The sequence below is a fragment of the Pseudonaja textilis genome, chromosome 3 (genome assembly GCF_049901715.1).
Source record: "Pseudonaja textilis isolate UNSWEBS1 chromosome 3, rPseTex1.2, whole genome shotgun sequence".
In the NCBI taxonomy this organism is placed as follows: domain Eukaryota; kingdom Metazoa; phylum Chordata; class Lepidosauria; order Squamata; family Elapidae; genus Pseudonaja; species Pseudonaja textilis.
Window position 1 is genome coordinate 78455356 of NC_141992.1, and position 23520 is coordinate 78478875.

The 23520-nt window shown below is 40.3% G+C and overlaps 1 protein-coding gene across 1 annotated transcript in view; it reads right to left on the reverse strand.

Moving 5' to 3' along the window:
* Positions 1 to 23004, reverse strand: part of PLPPR4 (phospholipid phosphatase related 4) — a 36478-nt gene extending 13474 nt beyond the window's left edge. Inside the window, exons 1-2 of the mRNA XM_087930172.1 lie at positions 22254 to 23004; positions 1531 to 1716 (exon numbers count right to left, since the gene is read on the reverse strand). Coding sequence (XP_087786298.1) covers positions 1531 to 1716; positions 22254 to 22796 — 729 coding nt within the window. The 5' untranslated portion in view covers positions 22797 to 23004. The remainder of the gene's footprint in view (positions 1 to 1530; positions 1717 to 22253) is intronic.
* Between the last annotated feature and the right edge of the window lie 516 nt (positions 23005 to 23520).

The following is a 23520-nucleotide window of genomic DNA, read 5'->3' on the forward strand; positions in this document are numbered from 1 at the left end:
CAGGCCCAGCCAGTCATGTGACCACCAAGCCACACCAAATCAGCAAGCCACGTCCACCCAGTCACATCACCAACAAACCACACCCACAAATTAGGCCACACCCATGGAACCGGTTGTTAAGAAATTTGAATCCCACCCCTGAGTATTCCCCAAGTATTTTAGGTAAGAAGTCATGCAAAGAATCTTTTTGACATTTCATTTTTAAAGCATTAATTAAAAATTATGGAGGACCAGTTTTAGAAAACTGCTGATCTCCTGGTATCTTTGTAACTGAGAGTGCAGTAATTCGACATTACTGCTCGACCTTCTCTCAACTGCTCTACCTAACTTAATGGATTTCCCTTATTTTCCCCCATAGCAAAATAAGGATGGTGAAGATGGTATAATTCCACCATAATGTAGATAGTAAAGGGGAACTTAAGGGATTTAGTAAGCTAAGTGCTATTGTCCAAATCACCTTCCAATAACATAACGGGCCTTGATACAGTCATTGTGGTGGTGGGACTTTGATCAAGAACAACTAGTGTGACTGAAAATTAACATTTTTATTTTTACAGAATTCTCAATTGCTTTCAGTTGTTATTTATGAAGATCTCTCTTGGAAGGAGCATAAGTCAAGCCATGCAGCTATTGATTGGGGTTTAGAGACTGAATGCTTTTCCACAACACGATTAAGCAATTTTCCAGCTTTGCATATAACAGTGAACTGTAAGCTAAGCTGAATGGGCTGGGTTTATGTTTGATCTAATGTTATAAGGAGCTGGCCTAGAAACCAGGAGGCTGTGAGTTCTAGTTCTGCCTTAGGCATGAAAGCCAGCTAGGTGACTTTAGGCCAGTCATTCTCTTTCAGCCCAGCTCACCTCGCAAGGTTGTTGTAGGGAAAATAGGAGGAAGAAAGAGTGCGAAATAGATACGTTTGTCACCTTCAGATACTAATGATTGAACAAGGGTGGGATAAAAAAAAAATCTAATAATTAAATAAATATGCCAAGTCACAGAAACACTAACCAAGTTTGAAACTAAACATGGCTGAATAAGCAGGGAAGTATTTAAACTGATTCCAGTGAAGCATATTGTATAACCTAGCCTAAATTTTTCTGGCAACTGATTCTTCTGTTTTATCTATATGTTTCAATCCATTATTCTTTCAAGTTCAAGGGGATATACTAAAAATCTGTTATATAACCTTGTTATGAAAGCCAAGATTTAGCCTTGATCATATAAACCAGGATTAAAAAGAACTAATAATGGTTGACTACTACTCCAGCTGTTTCTTTCCTATCCCGGGGAGAGCACTCCTTAACAAGCAGCTTTTCAGACTCGGCTGCGCAAATCTGTCACCACTGGATCTTTTTGACTATAGGTGAGCAAAATTTACCACGGGGCTCTCTGCAAATAAATCATTGGATCAATTATTGAAGATAGGAATTGTAGATCTGATGATCTGGTCTTCTGCTAATGGGCTGACACTATTCTGAGCACCTGCAAAACACAAAACAAGTAGGACAAATGGGAAATTCTCTAACTCACCATAATGGCAGGAGCAGCAAAAGCCAAACTGAGCAACATCAAGATAGGAACAGCCTCCTGGGAAGGTTCAATGTATGGCATACTCAAACTTCTATCGTAACAGCTGAATCCGGCATGTACTGGCTTGAAGACATCCGTGAGTTCAAGGAAATAGAGACTGACAACAGAAGAGGCCAGTATGGGCAGCTAAGAAAGAAAACATGAAGGTTATTATTATTATTATTTTTAAAAAAACCATGAATATATTTCAGCTCTATCTTGAAGGTTTGTATATTAATAGTGAACTCAGACCTTAAGAAAGCTTTAGCACAGATGCAACCACACACAAAAAAATATTTGGTTGCACGGTAGGACTTCCCTTAGCTGCCCTTCCTCATGTCACTTTTTGAGTAGACTCTAATGTGCTATACAGGATAGCAAGAGCACTTAGACTTATATACCGCTTCACGGTGTTTTACAGCCCCCTCTAAGCGGTTTACAGAGTCGGCATATTGCCCCCAACAATCTGGGTTCTTTACCAACCTTGGAAGGATGGGAGGCCTAAGTCAACCTTGAGCCAGTGAGATTCGAACTGCTGATAGTTGGCAGAATTAGCCTGCAATACTGCATTCTAACCACTACCAACGGGATCTTTCGCCAGCAATTTAGACCCAGTGGCAGATGAAAATATCCATTTCATGTTCATAGACCAATGTTTTTCAACCTTGCTCGCTTTAACCTCTCCACACAGCTTTAAGGTACTAAGGATGAGAAACACTGGCATAGATAGTGTGGATGTTAAAAAAGGAAAAATCAGCAAGGTCCTAAGAACAACAAATTTTACTAAGGAAAAGGGAGACAGTGCAAATTCATCAAGAAATTCTTGAGTAAGGAACACATATGCTCAACGGCTACAAACAAAAGAGTTTTGGGACCAAAATAAAAATGTTAGAGACCAAGTATAGAATAGAATATCTAGGAAGCTTTTGTTTCAAGTCTTCTTTGTATCAAATTATTTGCCCTGATAACCCTGGATATGATTCAGGAAATGATGCATTGATAATGCTAGATTTGATTTTGTTAAAAGTATGCATGTTAAAATTTAAATCCTCTATTGTGGATTAAAATGAGTAATGTGCAGCTTAATTGTCTGTCATAACTTCATTAAATCAATGTAAATTCAGAATTCTTAAGTGGGGTTAGTCACATTATTTTATTAATTTGGCATTTTATTAAGTTTGCTCATACCTTCTAAAGAAATTGAGAAATGCAATAGGAACTACAATAAAACTGAAAATCACAATATATAATACAATATGAATAGTAAAACAATGATTAAGCTGTACACTGAATACCAATATTAGCTATTGCATATTTATACGCAGTTCTCCTGCACTTATCATTCAGTGTGGGTGGGTAGTTACCATAGCTCTTGGGCTCTATAGCAATCCAGTTGAAAGCAAATATACCTGTTCCAGGATAATGTTGCAGGATCCAATCTGAATCAGTCACCAGGACCAAAGGTTTAGTCTTCCAAGCTTCAGAATCACGCTGTAGCCCATCCTCATGGAACGTCTCTCCCACCAGAATGTAATTCACGCAGATTGGATCCTGCAATCTAGTGAATCTTGTAACGTGCCCTTTCTCACAAAGTCTCTTATTTGATAGCACTCTACTTAAAAATATTTCTGTCCAAGTCTGATTAAAATATTTAATAAACACACAGGGTGGAAGAATGGGGTCCTTGAAGTCACCTATTCACACCTGGCCAATAGGAAGACCAGGTACACTCATAATCTAGTTAGAGTCTTTCCCACTCAGGTGAGGGATATATATTTCGAGTTAAAATTTAGTCACTCTAAATTTGCATCTACACAAATTTAATCAGAAGAACTCCAGTAGCAATTCTTCCAATTAACAAAGTTTATTAAAAGGTACAGTTTTTTGTGAGCCACACAGTTGAGCTCCTTCTTTCCATCCATCCATGCATCCATTCATCACTGGTCAAGGCTAGCATCTGGGTTTGAAGCCAAAAATAAACTAATCCAGCAAAATTGGTGTAAGGTAAGAGGAGTATTTTCAAATTTCATCCTGTATGCAAAAGCATGTAGCCATAGTTTAGACCACGGGTGTCAAACTGGTGGCAGAGAGGCGTCTCGTGCAGGCCACGCCCACCCCAGCTCCACAAAGGGGGGAAAATGTCACAATACATCACGTGATGGCAATGTGATGTGACACATTTGACACCCATGGTTTAGACCAACTGAGAGTTCTAATCTATATTATTCATATATTCTAAGCTACTGGTTATGATAAATTAATAACATGCATTTTAGTTATCCAAATGTTTATCCCTCTCCTCCCAAAAGTCTATTCATCTTGCTGAAAGCAAATGCCTGCATGCATACATGAAATTCTTTATTAGCATAAGTGTTCATGTATCTAAAGTGCCACATCTGTGCTATTTTTTTTGGGGGGGGGGGCATCTGCATATAGAGTTTTCTCTAATACATGCATTTTGAATTAATTTTTGACACATTTTATGAGCACATTGTCCTTGTAAAATTCTCAGTTTAGATTTCTTGAAAGCTCACTCATCCAGATATTCAAAACATCTGACAGCCCTTCATCAAAATGGATGTTTTGTAACATTTATTCCAGTCCTCTTTTATTCATGATTACTCACAATTATAACTCAAAGAAGTTTGATGGAGGCATATTTTCAAATAAATTACATAATACCTTAATGTCCTTAAAAACAATTCCAAGTAGATGTAGAAGTGAAAATATAGTGAGCCTTTAGCCATTATTGGGGTGGATGGATGGATGTACATACATATATGTGTGTGTGTGTGTTTTTGTTTGTGTATAACAACATTTAACCCACCTTGGCTTATCTCAAAAAAGATCTAACCACAGTCAAAGTTGGCTTATATTGGGTAATATTTGGATAAAAGTTAACTAAGTCTAAGGCTGGTGGCAAGTTGATAAGGAAATTGAAAACATTAAGTCCAGACTCCTTTTTTTTTAAAAAAAAAAGGAAATGTCAAATCACTTCAGTACTGTTGCCAGGAAAACTGCAGGAATATGACTATGAAGACTCCAGGAATCAAGCTCTGCTTGAAGGACATTTTATCTGCATTGCCACATTCAATGCCCTGTTGGTTTTGATGGTGGTTGGTGATGGAGGAGAGGGGATTGTTTACCTACTGGATTTTATTTGAAGCATTGATTTATGAATTGAGATGAACTCTGGAATGTAATTGTCTCATGGCAAATCTGTTATTTATGGTGATTATATACTCTATTAATACACTTTTGGAACAAGTATTATGGGTATCAATTCACAAAGTCTTACTATTTCATTGAAAGACAGTGATTTTAGGGGATGTTCCTAATAGTTGGTGAAGGCCAATCCTTATGGGTAATAACAAAATTTATCGTACCAAATACTGGAAAATATAGCAGATGCACATTGTTTTGCTATGGAAACAAGCAATAGTAGATGTCATAGCTAAGAGAAAAATAGGAACAAACATAATTTTTCTAATGAATTTGACCTTTATTTGATTATATCCTTCCTTTTGTATAACTCAAGGTGGCATATGTAATGCTCCCTCCTCCTCCTCCACCCCACAATAATTCTGTGAGTTGGGTTGGGCTGGGAGAAAGAGACTGGCCTAAAGTCACCCAACCAGCCTTCATGGCTAATGGTGGCCTAGAACTCACTGTCTCCTAGTTTCTAGGCCAGGGGTGTCAAACTCGATTTCATTAAGGGCTGCATTAGGGTTGTGTTTGACCTCAGGGGGCCAGGTGGGCATGTTCAGCTCAATGTGACTCATGTCAGGGGCACCTGTGGTGGGCCGGGCAGGGCTGGGGGGATCCAGTTTTGCTAGTAGTTTGTTTTGCTAGCACTATGCAGCCAAAACAGGCTCCATTTTCGGCTGTGACAGCCTCTTGCATCCCTCTGCCAGCAAAAAGGGCCACCCTACGCAGTGCCCCATGAGCTCCATTTTCGCTGGAAGAGGCACTGCAGTCTAGTCCTTCGCTGTTTCCAGGGCAACCCAACGGGCCAGATCTAAGTATCCTGCGGGCCGTATCTGGTCCACCGGCCTTGAATTTGACACCCCTGTTCTAGGTCAACATCTTAGCATTACACTAAGCTGGTCCTCCGTTAAAACTTTTTATGATTCAAATTTCATTACAACTGTCCCATAAAGCTCATCTAGATAACCTTATATATACTGTATATAACTTAGAAATATATAGAGTCAATTACTTAATGTTGAACACATTTTGCTCAAATCTTGTGCTCTTTATTTAACACCTCAGCCATGATTGATAATGATGCTGAAAGCCTAAAAATAGTTTTTATTGGTACACATTGGGCCAGTCTACAATGGTACATGCTTCTGCTGCCCCCACCCTGCTAATTGAATGCCTTCCTTCAATCAATCTATCTAGAATACCTGCTCTGTGATGTCACATATGGCAGTGCTTGGTGGTGTCATGACAGAATGTCCTCAGCTAGTTCATTTTATTGACATAAATAATGGGATAAATACATAGGTCTGACATCACTTAAAAGGAATAGGATCATACATGAATGTGAAATGGCTTCATTCTGGTAACTGCTTCTTTCACCCACTGCTAACAATCTTCCTTGGGGGATTTTTATAGAGTTCTTCCTGTCCTGCCACATGAAAGTGTTTATCAGAAGATTGGGAAGATGCAATTGGGATGTACTGCCAACCAAGCCCAAGTCCCTCCCCCCAATCCCATTAAGGTTCTAAATCAGGGATGGGGAACGATGGCCCTTTTATGACTTGAATTTTGGGAGTAGGAAGTCCATAAATCCTAAAGAGGCCAACTCTGCTCTAGAGTATTGTTTCTTAACTTTTGGCAGTTTTCAGGTGGGTGGACGTCAACTTCCAGAACTGAAATAGCATAAAATGTATTTTTTGGTGACTGTATATTAATGTATATACCATTAACAGCTTCCTTAAACCACAACTATTATTCACCTGTCCATCCATCCACGCATCTATCCATGCATCCATTCATCAATGCACCTACTCCGTTCCTTTTTCCTGACTATAGTACCATAAATGGTGAAGCATCTTTATGGTAAACTATGAGAAGGCAAGTTGCAGCTCAGCTTAGATAATGTCACATGCCCAGCCTAGGGACAAATTTAAGAATTCCTATATAAGAGACCAGTCCAGGCCTAGTTAGAATATTTCTCTCTTCCCTGTAACCTGCTGCAGGGAAAGAGGAAAGGGGAATGCCAAAAAGAGAAATCTCAAAGACTGTAATTTAGCTGTACAACACATGGAACAAAAAAGCAGTTTCACATTCATGGAACAGTGTATCTGTTTCCCTTTTTGGAAATGTCACTGTCTTGGCAATTGTTGGAGAAGATTGCTCAGCATCTTCCTATCCAATGCTACTGTGTGTGACATATAGCAAACAGGAAGAAATTCTTATGCAGAAAGGAAGAAACATTTTCACTGAACTGCCTTTAATTTTAAAATAGCTTTTTAAAAAAGAACTTTGCAAATTCATATATTTAATAAGATACCATGGTTAGAAGCACATAGGTTACCTCTAAGTGAATGAAAATATCAGGCAACAGCGACCATAATTTCCTAATATCACAGGACTGATAATGTTACAAATTCTTCATGATGTTTTTAATACAACTAGGTAAGACAAGTAAGATAATTATGTTTCAAGTACACAAAGAGAAGATGATTATTTGGTAGACTAAACCCAGTAATTTGATTTAGTTGTGAATATACCTCATGCCAAACATTTTAGTCTTCCCCAACCTAATGCCTTCTGGATGTGTTGGGATTGCAATACCCAGAGTGTACAAGTAATTCTCAACCACAACAGTTCATTTAGTGACCGTTCAAAGTTACAACACTACTGAAAAACAAAATCATTTATGACTGTTGTTCACTTATGATTGTTGCAGCATCCCTGTGATCATGTGATAAAAATTCACATTTTGAATTGGCAACTGGTTCATATTATTGTAATGACCCAGAATGTAACACAAATGTAACAAAATCCAAAACGTAAATAAATGTCCTTTAATGCCTCCAACTTGGTCCCACTGTTCAATAATTCTCAGTTGGAGATAAAAAAGATACTCAAAAGTAGTCTTCAAAAGAAAGCAATACAGTCCAAACTTATAGAGCAGATAGAGGTGAAATAAAAAACCAAACAAACTACAATGATGAAATTTCCACAATGGAACAGGATAAGTAATTACCAAATTCAAGGAGATAACAAAGCACAGTCTGTTGGAAGGACGCCAACCAAGATAACTTCAGACCAAGATAAAACATGCTTTGCTTCTGGCAACGCTGTGTTGTAATTGTCTCTCTTATATACTATTCTCCTCAGCTGCAACCAATGAGGAGGATCATGGCTGCTTCCTCTCTCTTAAGCCAAGTTGTTTCCTTCTCCGTTTCTCCCTGCATGTCCTCAGATGCAGAGGGGATGGGCCTGGTTCTTCCTCTGACTGCCCAGATGGCCTCTGCCCCTCCCCAGCATCCTCCACAACCTCCACTCCCTGTCGGCTGTTCCTCCTCTCCCTCAGAGTCTCTACCAAGGGCATGACAATTATTTATGACAGTTGCAGTATCCTGGGGTCGTGTGATCACCTTTTGTGACCTTGTGATGAGCAAAGTCGATGGAGAAGCCAGATTCACTTAAAAACTCTACTACTAATTTAAGAACAGCAGCAATTCACTGGCAAGAAAAGTCATAAAATGGGGCAAAACTCACTTGACAAATGTGTCGCTTAGCAATAGAAATTTTGGCTGGTGCCATAAGTTGAGGACTACTTGCATTTTGGTCCTGAAGACTGTTTTGAGAACATCAATTTAAGGAAGACCAGTTTTCTGGTATCCTGCGGTCCGGTGTCAGTCCATGGACTGGGGATTGGACATCCCTGGTATAGAGCCCAGGAATAGCTCAAAAAGAATATGCTTATTATGAACCTAGCTATTCTAGTCATGTCCAGTATAGATGGGAAGAAAACTCCAGCCAACTGGCAAAGATAAGTCAACTTACTTACTGGATCAAGGTGCCAGTAAAAAATCTATGCCTCTTTGGCACGGCTCAGTTTGAGCCACAAACCCATAGGAAAATAATGGAATTATAGCTTAATTAGTGACAGGCCATCCAATTCTTGACCGGGTCTTTTGTGGAGTCTCTGTAGTCATCTATTTGATGCCTCCCTTAGCTTTTTCTTCTGACTCTATTTGCTTTAAGAAGCGCTGAGCTTTGACGGCAACAAGAACAACAAAAACAGAATAGGAAAAAAAGTGTTTTTGCTTTCCAAGAACAGCTGGTACCCAGTAGCATATCTAACACAAACTCCAGGCTTTATCATGCCTTATGAAAAATATATGCCTATTAATGAGAATCTGATGAACACATCTGTAGTAGAGTCATAAGGGATGCTTCGCTGAAGTACCGTAAGCAAAGAGATGGAACCTCAACCGCACAGATGTAGTATCAGCTTTTTAACGTACATACACAAACAACCTAATTTGCTTTAATTACAAAATATGGAAAAAAATAGACTTTGAATTATAATTCCACATGAATTATGTTTGGCAATTATAAGAGGGTGAAACTGGGTACGCAAGCAAGCACATGTATATTTAATCCTCTGTTCCTACTGTCATATTAAAAATTATAACTTCTCGGGGCATTTGGGGAAATGCTCTGGAGGCCATACGACGCCTTAAGGTTTCCAAAGCTCCTCTCCAGGCTGCTGAACCATATGAATAAACCAATCCCGAATTTCTCCACAAAAAGAAGTTCTTGGCTTTAGAAAAAATGTATTTGCTGGATAACTGTAGTGAGAGTGAGACATCAATCACAAATCAAAAGAAAATTTCTAAACTTCAAAGCTTCTTACTTTCAGACATGCCTATTGGGGGAATATTAATTTAAAAAACCACCAAGTTGTGTCCCTATGTGTAAAGCTCCACCCTTTTATTCAATTTATTGGACAATGCATATGAAAAACAGGGAGAGCTCATACGACCACAGCTTAATTTTTTTGACTCCCCCATCCCCAAGGATACTTTTCATCAACATGGCCCCAATCAGGACATATTTTTTTGAAGTAGTGAGAAACTTACTCCTCTCTCAAGGGTTAAAAAAAGGACTGACTGCTATGTCATTTATGAACCATCAGAAAGAATGGCAAAGCTGTATCAGACTCACATTGAATGTCTTAAAATAGAACATCTTTGTTAGCTGGACTCCATTGAATGGGATTTGGTGACAAAAAATGCAGGATTATTTTCTCCCTCCCAAACTCGCTATCCCAGTCCCTTTGAAAACCTTTGGAACTAAGTATATATCAAGAATTTTCAAGAACCGCAGTTTGGCCTTCAGTAAGTACACGTAATCATTTTTTTTTACAACAATTCATTTAGGGACTGTTCAAAGTTACAATGGTCCTGAAAAAAATGACTTATGAATATTTTTCACACTTACGACCGTTGCAACATCCCCAAAGTCACGTGATCAAAATGTGGATGCTTGACCACTGGTTCATAGTTGTGACGGTCATGTGGATGCTTGACCACTGGTTCATAGTTGTGACGGTCATCGTAGTGTCCCAGGCTCATGGGATTCTCTTTTGCGACCTTCTGAGAAGCAAACTCAATGGGGAAGCCAGATTCACTCAACAAGCATGTTAATAACTTATCACCTCCATGGATTCGCTTAACAACGGTGACAAAAAAAGTCATAAAATGGTCACTTCATGAATGTTTCACTTAACAACAGAAATTTGGGGCTGAATTATGGTCATAAGTCAAGGACTACCTGTATGTGACATCAGTATTTTGTGCAGTAGAAAAGAAGAGGACCATTGCGGAGTTTCTGTGATTCCATTCTGTTCCCTATTGTAATTCTAATAGCATTATCTATGGACATAAATTGTCTGCTTTCCTCTCTTCTTTAGAAGGCAACCACAAAACGATATGTGTCTCTGAGCATATTTATTTGCCATAGGGGCGTATTAAACTTTTCAACATAAACCAAAAGATATCCACTCAGGCTATTCAATCAGTGCATTAAATTAGATTTTGAAGTATCCCTAAGGAGTAGTAAAATATTATGAGTCACACAGCATGTAGAAATGAAGTTCACATAGGTCCTCTCTCCTCCTATTGAAAGAACCGAGAAGAATAGCCTTTGGTCTATCATTCAAGCATTGCAGTGTGTGTTCATACAACCTGTTTAACTAGGTCAATGAAAGATCTAGCAGCTTTTGAAACTTAGTTCATTTTAACTTTGGTTTGTCTTTGCAGGCCAGCCTAGGTCATTTTCTTATTTATGTGTAATAATATTGGCATGGACTGCAATTTTTAGTGTTATTTTTAGATGTAGAAATGAGAAACATTGTTGTTATTTTCAGAGACGCTTAAAATGTCTAGCAGAAACTTCCTATTAAATAGAAATACTAGCAGCAAAAATATATGTGTTTTCCAAAATAGCTTGAAGAGTTTATGCACAGCCAAGGTGCTGGAGTTGGACAAGGAGGAGGGAAACAAATTTAATAAATTATAATAATAACAACCTAGGGTACCACAACCATTGATGCTCACTGGGTTACTTTCCCAAGGTCCATCTGGTCATTGTGGGGAGGAAGTGCTGTTATATAGCCATAAGTACCTGTTACAACAGGTAGGATATAAATTTAATAAATAAAAAAAACAACAGTTAAATGACTGCAATAATTCAGTTGAAGTTCTGATTTGGTGCTAAAAATTCTTTGTATCGTATAATGCAAAGTTCGGCAGTTAAAATGCAGTGCTGATCCTGGCAATATAGGGTTTAATCCCTATCCTTCTCTTTTTTTTCTCTGTATCCTTGAATCTTCCTCTACAACCTGTAAGAATCAAAACCCACCTGGAGAATGAAAATTAGATTTCAATATTATACATCCATCGATGCTCCTTATTTATTCTAATAGTGTGAGAGATGGTGCTTACCTAAAGGGAACAGTGTATAGTGTACACTGAAGGTGGCATTTAATTTCATTGCACAAGGTGCAATGACAATAAAGTTAACTAACAACTAACTGGTGTGATGGACCACAATGAAGTGGTAGGCAAGGAGGAAGCGCACTCGAGAAAGAGGGGCAAGACAAGAGACAGCTGAAGATGGATAGAGGCAGAGGTAGAGAATAAGAATAGCCATCCAGGACCAATCTCTCTATCTATTAGGGTAAATGTAGTAAAGGCAAGATTCTGTCTGTTGGATGCGAGCAAATAAAAAACTGTACACTAGCTGGAGTAGTCTGAGTTCTTTTGGGGCTAAGCCTGCAACGTAATAACAAAAGGATACCTTTACTGTTCACAAGATAATAAAACTTTCCACACCAGTGTTTCTTGATAGCAATAGCACTTAAACTTATATAGCACCTCACACTGGTTTGCAGCCCTCACTAAACACAGAGTCAGCATATTGCCCTCAACAAGTTTTGGGTCTTCATTTTACCCACCTCGGAAGGATGGAAGGCTGAGTCAACCTTGAGCCTTGTGGGATGCTGTAAGATCTTGTCACAGCTTTTAAAATAAGAAACCTCTCTCTCTCTCTCTATATGTGTGTGTGTGTGTTGTTGTGGTGGTGGTGGTGTGTAGGCATATCAGGACAGCTTTCTGGCTAGGGAATTCTGGAAGTTGAAGTCTATACATCTTAAAGTTGCTAAGGTTGAGAAACACTGCTCTACATACACGCATAGCCTATATCCACAAATTAGATGTCCACATATTATTCATGAACTAGACAGCTCAGTGGCAGATACTGCAAGAGGAGAATGGTGAAGCATAAAAAGATATTTTCAAAGTAGTATCCAAGGAACCATTGCTCTCTCTACCAGTACTCAACAGACAAGTTACAAACAGTTACAAACCTATCCATTTCACAACATGCCATGCAAAGCAAGCCATCTGCTTTATTTATATGACTGATCCATTTTCAAGAGTTGCAATTTTTCTCTCCCTCTGTCAGTTCAGCTACACAGTTAAAGTGATACCCAGAGACTAATGTTGCAGTTGCCAGCTCAGGTGGTTTTCAAATAACATTAGATAAGTTCACAGAGGATAAACCTAACAGTAGCTATGAGTTACAGTGCCCAGGATCGGCAGCTGGGGAACAGCAGCAATAGAGGGCTAATAGCCCTAACATACTGTAGGCCTCCTTGCAGGCGTGCAGTTGGCTTTTGTGGAGCTGCTAGTTTGCATGCAGAAGGCCATTTGCAAGGTCCTTACAGTTGAATAACAGTTGCCTAGTCCTCTAAACTATAATTATGGAATGGATTTCAGCATACTTGAGCATGTAGAGAGATATCTAAAAGAATTCTTAAGAATTCAACCAGGCTATAATTACTAGAATGTTTGGAGAATTTACTTATTTATGTATGTAATTTCTACCCTCCGCCCCAACTCTGAATAGCTTACAAATGGTTAGAAGCACAAAGCTCCCAGAACACAACCAGCATCCAAAACAAAATAAGTGAAGCCAAATACAGTGATAACCAATACTTTTGATTTACATTCTGGAAGCTTATAATGGGCAGCCAGTGCAACATTATTATCATCACTGCCATGATAAATTAGATCAGGAAAGTTATTCAGGCTGCATCGTTTTAAAGACATCTGGTTTACTGAGCTATGATATTATGTTATGCTTAAGTGTGTTCATATTTATTGGCATTTATGAAGGGCAGTCTAAAAACAATATTAATAAACAACAGTATATCTGGTACATAGGAAAGCCTTTACAGGGGGCTAAAAATACCCCATGCTTTCCTATGTACCAGCTACCTCAAATAAGTGGATCCGTCAGTGAAATTTTTTGAATCAAAGGTATGCAATCTGGGGCCACAATCCATCCCAAGGCTTGCTTTACTTAATTTCTTCACTGTTTAGGCTGTATCTTCCTGATCAATTTATTAAACCTGTTTGGGATGTTAAATCTGCAATGTAAAAGATGTCACCAAAGCTTAATTTTAATTTCACAGAATTCCTGCTTTCGCTGGAGCCTACTTCAAAATTTGTGAACTAAGTTATTAATATATCTAGATGAGGGAGAGAGTTGCTCCTACTGGAAATTCTCTGGATCAGTGGAGCTTTGAGGGATCTAATAGGACTTTGTAAGCAATACTGTGATGGTGATTAGTTTGCTTTCCTAGGCAGTGTGTTTCCCCCGACACCACAATTTAAGGTGTTTAAATTGTGTTCTGACCCTTCCCTTCTCTCTCTGGATCTGGATTCTATCTAGTATACAGTATTAGGGTTGCTGGAAGAAAGTTTCTCTAGATTTTTTTGCTTTGCTCTGAAATAATTTCCTGAAATAATTCGTGTGGTTACCCCCCACCACACACACGTAAGTACACACACACACTTTATCTTCTGTGATACTGCTACCACAGCCGCATGTTCAAATTGAAGAATCAAGATACCAATTTGTTTCCAAGCATATAGTTCAGATGCTTGCTTTGACTCATTAACATCTCACTTCCAAGAACTCTGAACATAATTTCCTTGACTCATAGCAACAGAAACAATGACGCTAATTCTTCAGTTGTAGATGAGAAAGTTATTTCTACACCCAGATTGCCAGGCTGCAACCTGGATACTTTCTTTTGAATGATGCACTTTGCTGAATTAGAGATGACACAGCTCCCTTGGTTCCTCCCCAGATTCCATACCTCTGCCGTAACTCTTTTTTTTCATTCCCTCTTGTGCCACACACAAAAGCTGACAAAAGCAGAAGAAATGGTAGGAGCAGGTGAGAAAATCTCTTGATACCTCAACTGCCAGTGCAAAAGTAATTATAAATAAAGGTCAAATCCCTAATTTGCAAACTGGCAAGCTTCACTTATAGTCCGGATTGAACTCTACTTTAAAAGTGGGTCCAGTTGATTTCAGGACACCAGATCACATAACCATGCCATCTTTTTTGGTATTTTCCTCCTGGCAAGGTAGATATGGCCAAGTTCCTTCTCAGTGTCCATTTTCATCCATCCCACTAGATCTTAGCCTTGGAATACGACATGTTTCACATAACAACTGGCATGGATTACAAGTAGACAGAGCGCAAGGTTGACTGGTTGGTGATATTCATATTGAATCAAGAAATCAAGCCAGCCTATAAGTATTTCTAATCTGATGCTTATAGGATGATAGACAACTAAAGCTCTAATCGCCACCACTTTCCTAATTGCAGAAGTCTTCAGTCTTAACTTGGGGGAATCCTTTCCACATAAATGCATACATTGAAGAGAGAATTCTAGGCACAGGCTAGATGGGGATTTTCAAAGTTTTCTCAGGCAGCAGAATCTCTGATCAAGAGATAAAACTCTAGTAAAGGAAAGTGATTAGAGTGAGTAAAGTACGTAAATTATTATTACAGGTAGTACTCAACTTACGACTACAATTGAGCCCAAAATTTCCTTTGTTAAGTGAGACATTTCTTTAAGTGAGTTTTACCCCATTGTACCAACATTTCTTGTCTCACTTGTTAAGAAGTTGTTAACCTGCTTGTTAAATAAATCTGCCTTCCCCATTGACTTTGCTTGCCAGAAGGTCACAAAAGGTGATCACAACTTTGGGACACAGCAACGGTCATAAATATGAACCAGTTGCCAAGCATTTGAATTTTTATCGCATGACCACAAGGAGGTTGCAAAGATCGTGAATGTGAAAAATGGTCATAAGTCACTTTTTTCTGGGCTGTTGTAACTTGGAACAGTCACTAAATGAACCATTTTAAGTCAAGGACTACCTGTACTACTATTATTACCTGTATTCTTTCACAGAAACCCACCAATCTCTCACGGAACTATACTTTGCACAAAACATACATAGCACATTTTGCTATGGCTCACATCTGTTTGTATGGCCTAAATTAGATAACTGGAACTGTCCAATTTCACTCAAACTGAGCGTACACTTTATAATTCCAGAATTGATACCCTTCTGTGTGCATTGCAGATCAACTCCAAAGATCATCATCTGGCCACCACCGTGCCTCTCCTTCTGTAGCACATGAAATGGGGGATGGGTTCTGTCCCACTGAGCTTTCGAAGTGGCATCATTTGAATGAGAGATTTAGTTGGCTTAAGGAGAAAATTACTGATCAGGAGGAAAGGAGAGAAGATATAGATAAAGCTGGAACATGAATTGGAGTGATGAAAAAACTATCATTTTTCCTATAGCCAAATATACTAAGATTGCCAGTACAGGATTTTGAGCGTGTCAACTAGGGACCCATGACTTGACTTGAATTTGAAAAAAAGAAATATTCATTATTATCCAATATGCTCCCATAAAACCAATAATTTGAGGGTGGGTAGACTTTGCATTCTTATGGAATGCCAAAATTCATGAGAATACTATTTGAACTCCACTAATGTCCTGAACACATCAGCCATAGTCAAACAGTTAGGAAACTTGGGGTTTTTTTTTGGCGGGGGGAGTGTTCTAGAAAACTCATTCAAAATCTTCCCACATCCATCCAGATTACAGACTTACCCCAAAGAAAGCAATCCCTAGACTGATTGCATTTTGGATGGATCAATGAAACCTCCTAACAGGTTTTAGAATATTGGAGAAAAGTGTTTAGGAGGTTGGTGGTCATCGACACATAAATACATTGAATATTTCTGCTTCTCCAGCAACCATCATAATTGTTAAAATATTGCTCAAAATTAAAAGGTTGTGTTTTCTGACCAGCTGTCCCAATGCTGTGATTCTCTCTTGCTTTTCCCTTGCATTTTTTTTTTTTTACTTTTGCTACCAGGCCCATGTGAGTGATGATACTGGATAATTAAAGCAAGTCCCAAATAATGAATTTCTTTTTCTCAATGATTTCTTCAGTATGTATGATTAAATAGAGGCAGGACTGAGAACAGAGGCTGTTGCTATCTTCCCATAAAAGACATGTATTCAAAGATGAACAACAGAGAAGGATTTCAAAACCTTTTCCACATATTTGGATACTCCCATGATAGACAGCTGTAATATCCAGAGATGCTACCCAGCATCTACATCTTAACCCTACGTTTTCTTAAGTTTTTCTATGCTATACCATGGTATCATTCCCACCTTTGAGAAGAGTTCTTTCATTGTCCAAGTAAAGTCTGACCGGATATGCAAAACATATGTTTGTTACAGTTCTTCAACATAAAATTTTAAAGAAAATTAATTTAAAGAAAATGGGTGTTTCTCTAATGTTAATTAAGGGTTATAAGAATAGGGCTATAACACTCGGGATGATCCTTGGGTGGCAGACAACATAGAGAATTTCTCCTGGCTTGTCTCCAAGTGATTGTCTGGATTTGTATAAAAGCCTTTAGAGAATCCTGCCAAGCAAACTATGAAGAAACAAGCATGTGGAGGGGAATGAGATATGTGTCAGCAAATTAAATAGGCTCCAGAGCAAGAATAGGGGATTTGGGAATTGGTGGACATACGTAGAATATGGACATATGTAGAATACCTGTAAAAGGCACTTAAAAGTGGCCATCATTGAGGGAGATGGCTGGGAGGAGAAATTTGTGCATTCATTAAATGGTTGTCACAGTAGCTGTGACCCATCACAAAATGCCCATTCATCAGATGTCAAACTGCTGATATTTCTGCTTGTTATTTTTCTAGCTGCTAGGACAGACATGGGCATTTTATGTTCCCCTGGACAAGATCTGACCCTTTGGCTCTGCCTGTCCTGCCCATGTGAGAGATCAACTGGAAATTAGAAATCAAAGGTAAAAGAGCATATGTCACGCACATAATTGCATTGCTTTTATTCTGAAGGTGACTGCTATTATATTTTTCACTTTGAGTATGTGAACCTGTGCACACTTAACACACCTTTACAGTACGGATTGTACAGTACAGTCCCATTTTCTCTTCTGGTCCCTTGGAAAATTTAATTGCCTGCACTAGGATAATATTTTTCACTCATAACGCCTTTGTCTCTTTTCTTCTAAGCTGGTGGATATACCTCCAAGCAAAAACTTGTAAGTTATAACCATGCACCATTTAGAGTTCTAAGACTGTTGCAAGCTCCTGAGATTAAAAAATGGTACTAGACACTAATGTTTTGTTTTCCAATATGGAAAATGTCCGTTTCATGTTAATTAAGGAAATCTAAAAAACAAATAAAGGAATCCTTAAGAAAAACAAAAAAAACCCAGTTGGACATGAAATTTATGGTTGCTTAAGAAAGAATTCTTAAGTACATTGAATCCTACAGATATCATATTCACAGCACTGCTCTAGAATGAAGTCTGCTTTGCTTAAGGATGTTCAGCATTTCTCCATGCGTTTAGGACAATGTAGGATTGAGTAGCTTATTTTATTTCTCTATCAATCAAATTTCTACACCACCCATCTTACCTGTGACTCTAGGTGGTTTACAAACAAGATAATCGAAAAGTATGATGAAAAAGTTGGCTTTACTCCATCTCTGGCAATGACTTGTTAGGATTTTGAATTTATGGTGGCTGTGAATAGACTCATGGACACTTTTTTTTCCCCAGACAGTAGAGAACTTTAGTCATTGAGTTATTGTTGAGTTGGGCAGCTAACCTAAATAGATTAAATTCATGAACTCTAGTTGACTATTTTTCCTCACAACTAGTGGATTTTTTTAAAAAAAAAATCAGGAGTGATAAATGTGTGGAATCAAAATTTAGTTTACCAAAATCCAAATAACAAAGTCCTTGTGAAAAATGCCCTCTCACCTGATGTTTGGGCACCTTAAAGTTTATAAACCATATATGTGATGTGTTAAACTTGAAGGACTTGCGGGTTGGGTGGTTTGTTTCTACATGAAATCTAATGATGTATCACTGGTATTTGTCACCAGAGAAATTGTGTAGAATGTGTGAATCCTTGCTGGAAATGTGAACATGAAGGGACATTTTATCATGCAAAATTAGTAAAAATTGGATGCAATGGAAAAAAATGGATACCAGTTCTATTTTGATTGAAATACATACATCAATTCAGAAAGTTTTCAAGGTTAAAGAACAAATGAAACCAGGGTGTTTTCTTTTGGGACTAATTGACAGGTAACTAGAAAAAAGTCACAGAACTTGTTTTCTATATATGATAAATGGCAATGAGACTATTATATGTTCAAAACTTGCCTGCAGTGGAATGGTTGGTGAAGATGGTGGAACTTACACAGATGGCTAAATTAACTTATTTGATCAGAGAAAAAACAATATCTACATTTACGGCTGACTGGAAACCTCTTACAGACTTTTTTCATGATAGAAAAACAAAAACTTATAATTGGATAATAGAAAAAGTGAACTTTTTATAATCTTAGAGTAAGAGACAGTTTTGTATTTGTATTTATTATATTTAATAATATGTTTGCTATAAAGGAAATTGGAAGCTTTTTTTCTTTTCATTCTTTCTTTCCACTCTTTTGCCTTTTCCCCCTTTTACTTACTATTCATTAGTTTATGTTAGCTTTTATGTCCTTTGTAAAACTTATTATAAAAAATTATAACCAGAAAAAAATGCTGCCGTCTCTGCATACGTTATTTTGTGGGCTCTTGCATTTTTTTTTACTCTTAATTGTGCACTACTCTTAATTGTGCACTAAAAGCACACTTTTTAAAAAGTATTTCCTTTGCTACTTTCCAGTCTCCAAAATTTCTTAGTTGGCTACCTTGTTGAGCTACTTGCCTTTTGTGAAATAACAGCTAGCAATTGTGTTTCTTTTTCTCTTTATATTATGCAATAGAGTGAAATTTTAGTATTTGCTTTCCATGTACACAATGTAGTGCATTACAGTGTGTGTTAAATGAAGTCAAAAGGCATTTTAGACAAATTTCAGTTCAGCTGGAGTGCCACATCCCTCAAAGCACGGTATTTTGAAATATTAAACAAGCCAAATCACATCTTCCTGTTTTCTTCCCTAAAGAAGCAAAATACAGAAAATGATTTTCCAGTGCTGTGAACTTCTCTGCTGCTGTTTAGGAGAGCACAGAACGATTATAGGCACTTTTACACATTGTTGAATTCCCATATGTCCATCGTATCACCTAGTTCCATATCAAGTGTCAGGACCAATGGCTTTTGATTGTTACACTCATGTTACATCAGGTCTTGAAAAATATCCTGAAACCAAGTATGAACTTTGAGCATTTTCTTCTCTGAAAGCATCTGACAGGTTGAAATCCCTCAACACTGCCATTTTAAGTTATAATGTGAGATTCTCATTGAACTGGAGCTTCAGACCTAGAAATTCACAAAGCAGCAATCTTTCCAGAGACCCTTCCTTAAAGTTCCTTTCAAACGGCTGTTTCCAGATGTTCCCCTCAGCTTTGGTAGTGCATGATAGTCATAATGTAGAAATATGTTCTTCTCAAGAAAATAAAAACAGACTGAGGATGAGTGCAGAATACAGGAAGATTCTTAATTGTTCAGTTTCTACCATGTTTCTCATATAATAAGGCCGGGTCTTATTATTTTTTTTGAGCCCCGAAAAAATGGCTAGGCCGTCTTTTCGGGGGTGACTTAATTCCCCCCCCTTGCATCTTTGGGCGGGCAGGTGGCGACGGCTTGGATGTTGACCTCGGCATTGGTGGGGCACTTCGTATCGGGGTCAACGCAGGCAGCACCATATCCGGGTGTGCAACAAAAGTACTTCCTAACGGCAAGCCCCCCCCATGTTTTAATATAGGCCTTAATTGGGGGGGGAGGGGCTTAATTTCATTTCATGCCTATAAAACATGCTGGGACTTCCTATTGGGGGAGGCCGTATTGTTGGAGAAACAGGGTATTTCTCGTTTGTAAGGAATCAATGAGAGATTGAGAAGAAGGAATGAAAATACATTCCTCTCAATTTCCCCTTTGAAAACCTCAGGAATCTTGGAAATTTGTGATGCCTGGGTGAACAGGTAGACATACTCAGACAAACATACACCTGTACTTACAAGTAGGATGCTGTTTGTGACTTCAGAACAATTCTAAAAAGTAACACAGCTATTTAGATTCATTTTCAAAGCACCCTTTTCATCTGCATCACTTTCCAACACCTCTCCATCCTTCTTCAGCACTATTACTACGGTCCTTGTTTTGAAACTCACAAACATACCGATCACTCTCTGGTTCAGGTATTGATGGCCAATGATGAGACTATTAGCCAAACTATAACAAAGTTGGAAGGGACCTTGTAGGTCATCCAGTCCAACCCCTCCCCCCCCACCGCCCACACAGGAGACCCTACACCATTTCTGACAAATGACAGTCCAACCTCTCCTTGAAAGCCTCAAGTGATGGCACTCCCACAACTTCCGAGGGCAAGCTGTTCCATTGGTTGATTGTTCTCACGGTCAGAAAATTTCTCCTTATTTCTAGGTTGAATGTCTCCTTGATCAGCTTCCATCCCTTATTACTTGTCCGTGTCAAACAGCTATTGACTATCACCGAAAAGGTCTTCTTCCAAGAATATCAGCCCCAAACCTGCACCATTGATGGGACTCACACAGGGACAGCACACAGTCAAGGCTTCCTTAGAACTTTTTTTTCTAAGTTGCCCTGTGAGTTAACTTTGGAAAGGAAGCCAAGGGTTGAGCGGCTTCCAGGTGTCAATCCTAACCACCTCTGCTCTCTTGCTGAGCTGTTTCAATAAACATGGGAATCTGAATTCCTAGTCTGCCTGTGCTGCAAAGGCCTGTACATTACATCACCAGAAGAGAATGCTTGTGCAGCAGAAATAAGGTATCACACACACACACATACACACACACACACAGGAGCTCCAGTAGATCTTTGGCAAAACAAATGAATAAAATAACACCTCACTTGGTTGGGTTACTAGGATGAAGCTACGCGGTGTAGCTTAGACCACCTATAGAAATTGCAACCACACTCTCAGCGCACCCCAAATATCTGAAGCATCCCCAAATATCCAACCCTGATTGTTTAACAATCTCTACATAAATTTACTTTCAATTTTGCCACCTCCAACTTATTTAAGACCCCATCTTTTTTTTTCTTTTTTTCTTTTGGCTAAGCATAGAATGCTTGGCATAAACACAACACAACCCTCCCCCCTTTTCGTCTGAAGCCACACTGGGTTGATACCGCGTGCACGTGATCTGATCTCATCGCCTTTGCAAAACCCACTCTCCCCTCCTCTTTCTTTTCTTTTTCTAAAGAAAGAGAAATAAACGCTCCCTCCTTCCCCTCCCGTAACCAAAGAGGGAGGTGGAGTTTCCAAGGCAGGTGGACTAGGACGGCCAAGCTTCCAAATTGGGAGATTTCGGAGGGGACCAAAACCTCCCTGAGGAGATTTCGGGGAAGATGGTCTCCCCTCCTTTCTTTCAGCATCAATACGAGGTCGGGAGACCATCGCTCAGCCGATGCCCGCTGAGCATGTTGGACAAGACCTGCCTCGCCGCTTCCAACCTGCGCCTGCCCATCCTGACACGACCCCCCCCACCCGCCACCCCTCGCTGCGGTGGCGCTAAGGCGCGCTTCGTGTGTCCCTCGGACGCGCAGCCCCGCTAGTGGGCTCCCCCGGACGGCTGCTCGTTTTTAGGCCGGGGTTTCCGCGAGGGCAGCGCGGCATCCCCAGCGCGACCAGAGGCCCCTGGCTGACTCCCCCCCCCACTTCTCCCTTCCCTCCCCTCCCGTCCCCTCCAGCCTAACCGCGCAAGACGGCCTCACCTCCACGAAATAAAAGCAAGGCAACAGGGTGACGCTTTCCTTGGTGGCGGGGGCGGCTTTGCTTTTGGGCCTCTCCTTCGCGGACATGCTGATCACGGGGCCGAGGTGGTGAGCCGGAGCGGGCGCGGGCGGCGGCGGCGGCAGCGCGTTAGCCAGGGAGGCCGGGGCGCTGCCGGGAAGCCTTCCCGCTCGGCTGCCCCAGACCCGCGCGGTGATGTCACATTCCCCCGGGGCCACCTCTCGCCGGGGAAGGAGCGCGCAGCCCAGCACTTCTTCCTCTCTCGGCGGCAGCAGCAGCAACAAGCCCCCCTGCTCGCCGCCGCCGCCGCCGCCGCCAAGACCGCCGGCGCTGCACGGCCGACCTCCTCTCCCGCTTTCGGCCACCAGCCGCCGGCTCTCTTCCTTCTCCAAAGCTGCGGCGATCAGAGCCTCTTCTTGCCCGCCGCCGCCTCCGCCGCCGCGGTCCAAGCCGGGATAGACCCCTGGCTTACATCGAGACGCTATAGTAGCTCTCGCAAGCCGGCTTTTTCGTGCAATATTCATAGATCTGACGTCAAGGAACCTGCTCCATGAGAAAAGGGGAAGGGGGTCCGGGTGTCTACATGATGATAAAGCTGGAAGAAGAAGAAGAAGAGGAGGAGGAGGGGGAGAGGGAGGAGGAGGAGGCAGGAGAGCGAGAGGAAGCGGGCGGGGGGAGAGCGATGCAGCCCCCTTAACCCCTTCCCTCTTTCGTCTGGACGCATTATTGGGTGAAGATTTACGGAACGTCAGGGAAGGGCGGGGGGCGAGAAAGGTGGGTGGGGGGGAATCAGTCAGCGAGGGAGGGAGGGGGAAGGGGGCGTGGCGAAAAGCTTTCTCACAGGTTGCGTTTTGGGGAGAAGTGAGCCGTGGATGTCGGCAATATCACTGGCAGATGCGATAGTTTGCCTTTCCGGAGGCAACCATCTGATTGGGCAACGGCGCGGCCCGTTCGTCCAATGAGGTACATCTCCTTCCTTCTGGAATAAATCTATTGGTTGGGGTGGTTGTTGAGGGGATGAGGTGCAGTGTTGGGCTATCGAAAGCCCCGCTCTTCGGGATAGTTTGGGGGCAGTTCGTGGTCAACCTTTCCTCCTGGTCGCTCTGAGGAGAATTTGGACCTAAACCTGGCATTCTGACAAATTAGCCATCAACAGATATAGAGACATTAACATCTACAGATGATTGATTGATTTGGTTTGATTTGTCAATCGCTTACAAGATAATAGGTATAAGTATAAACATAATT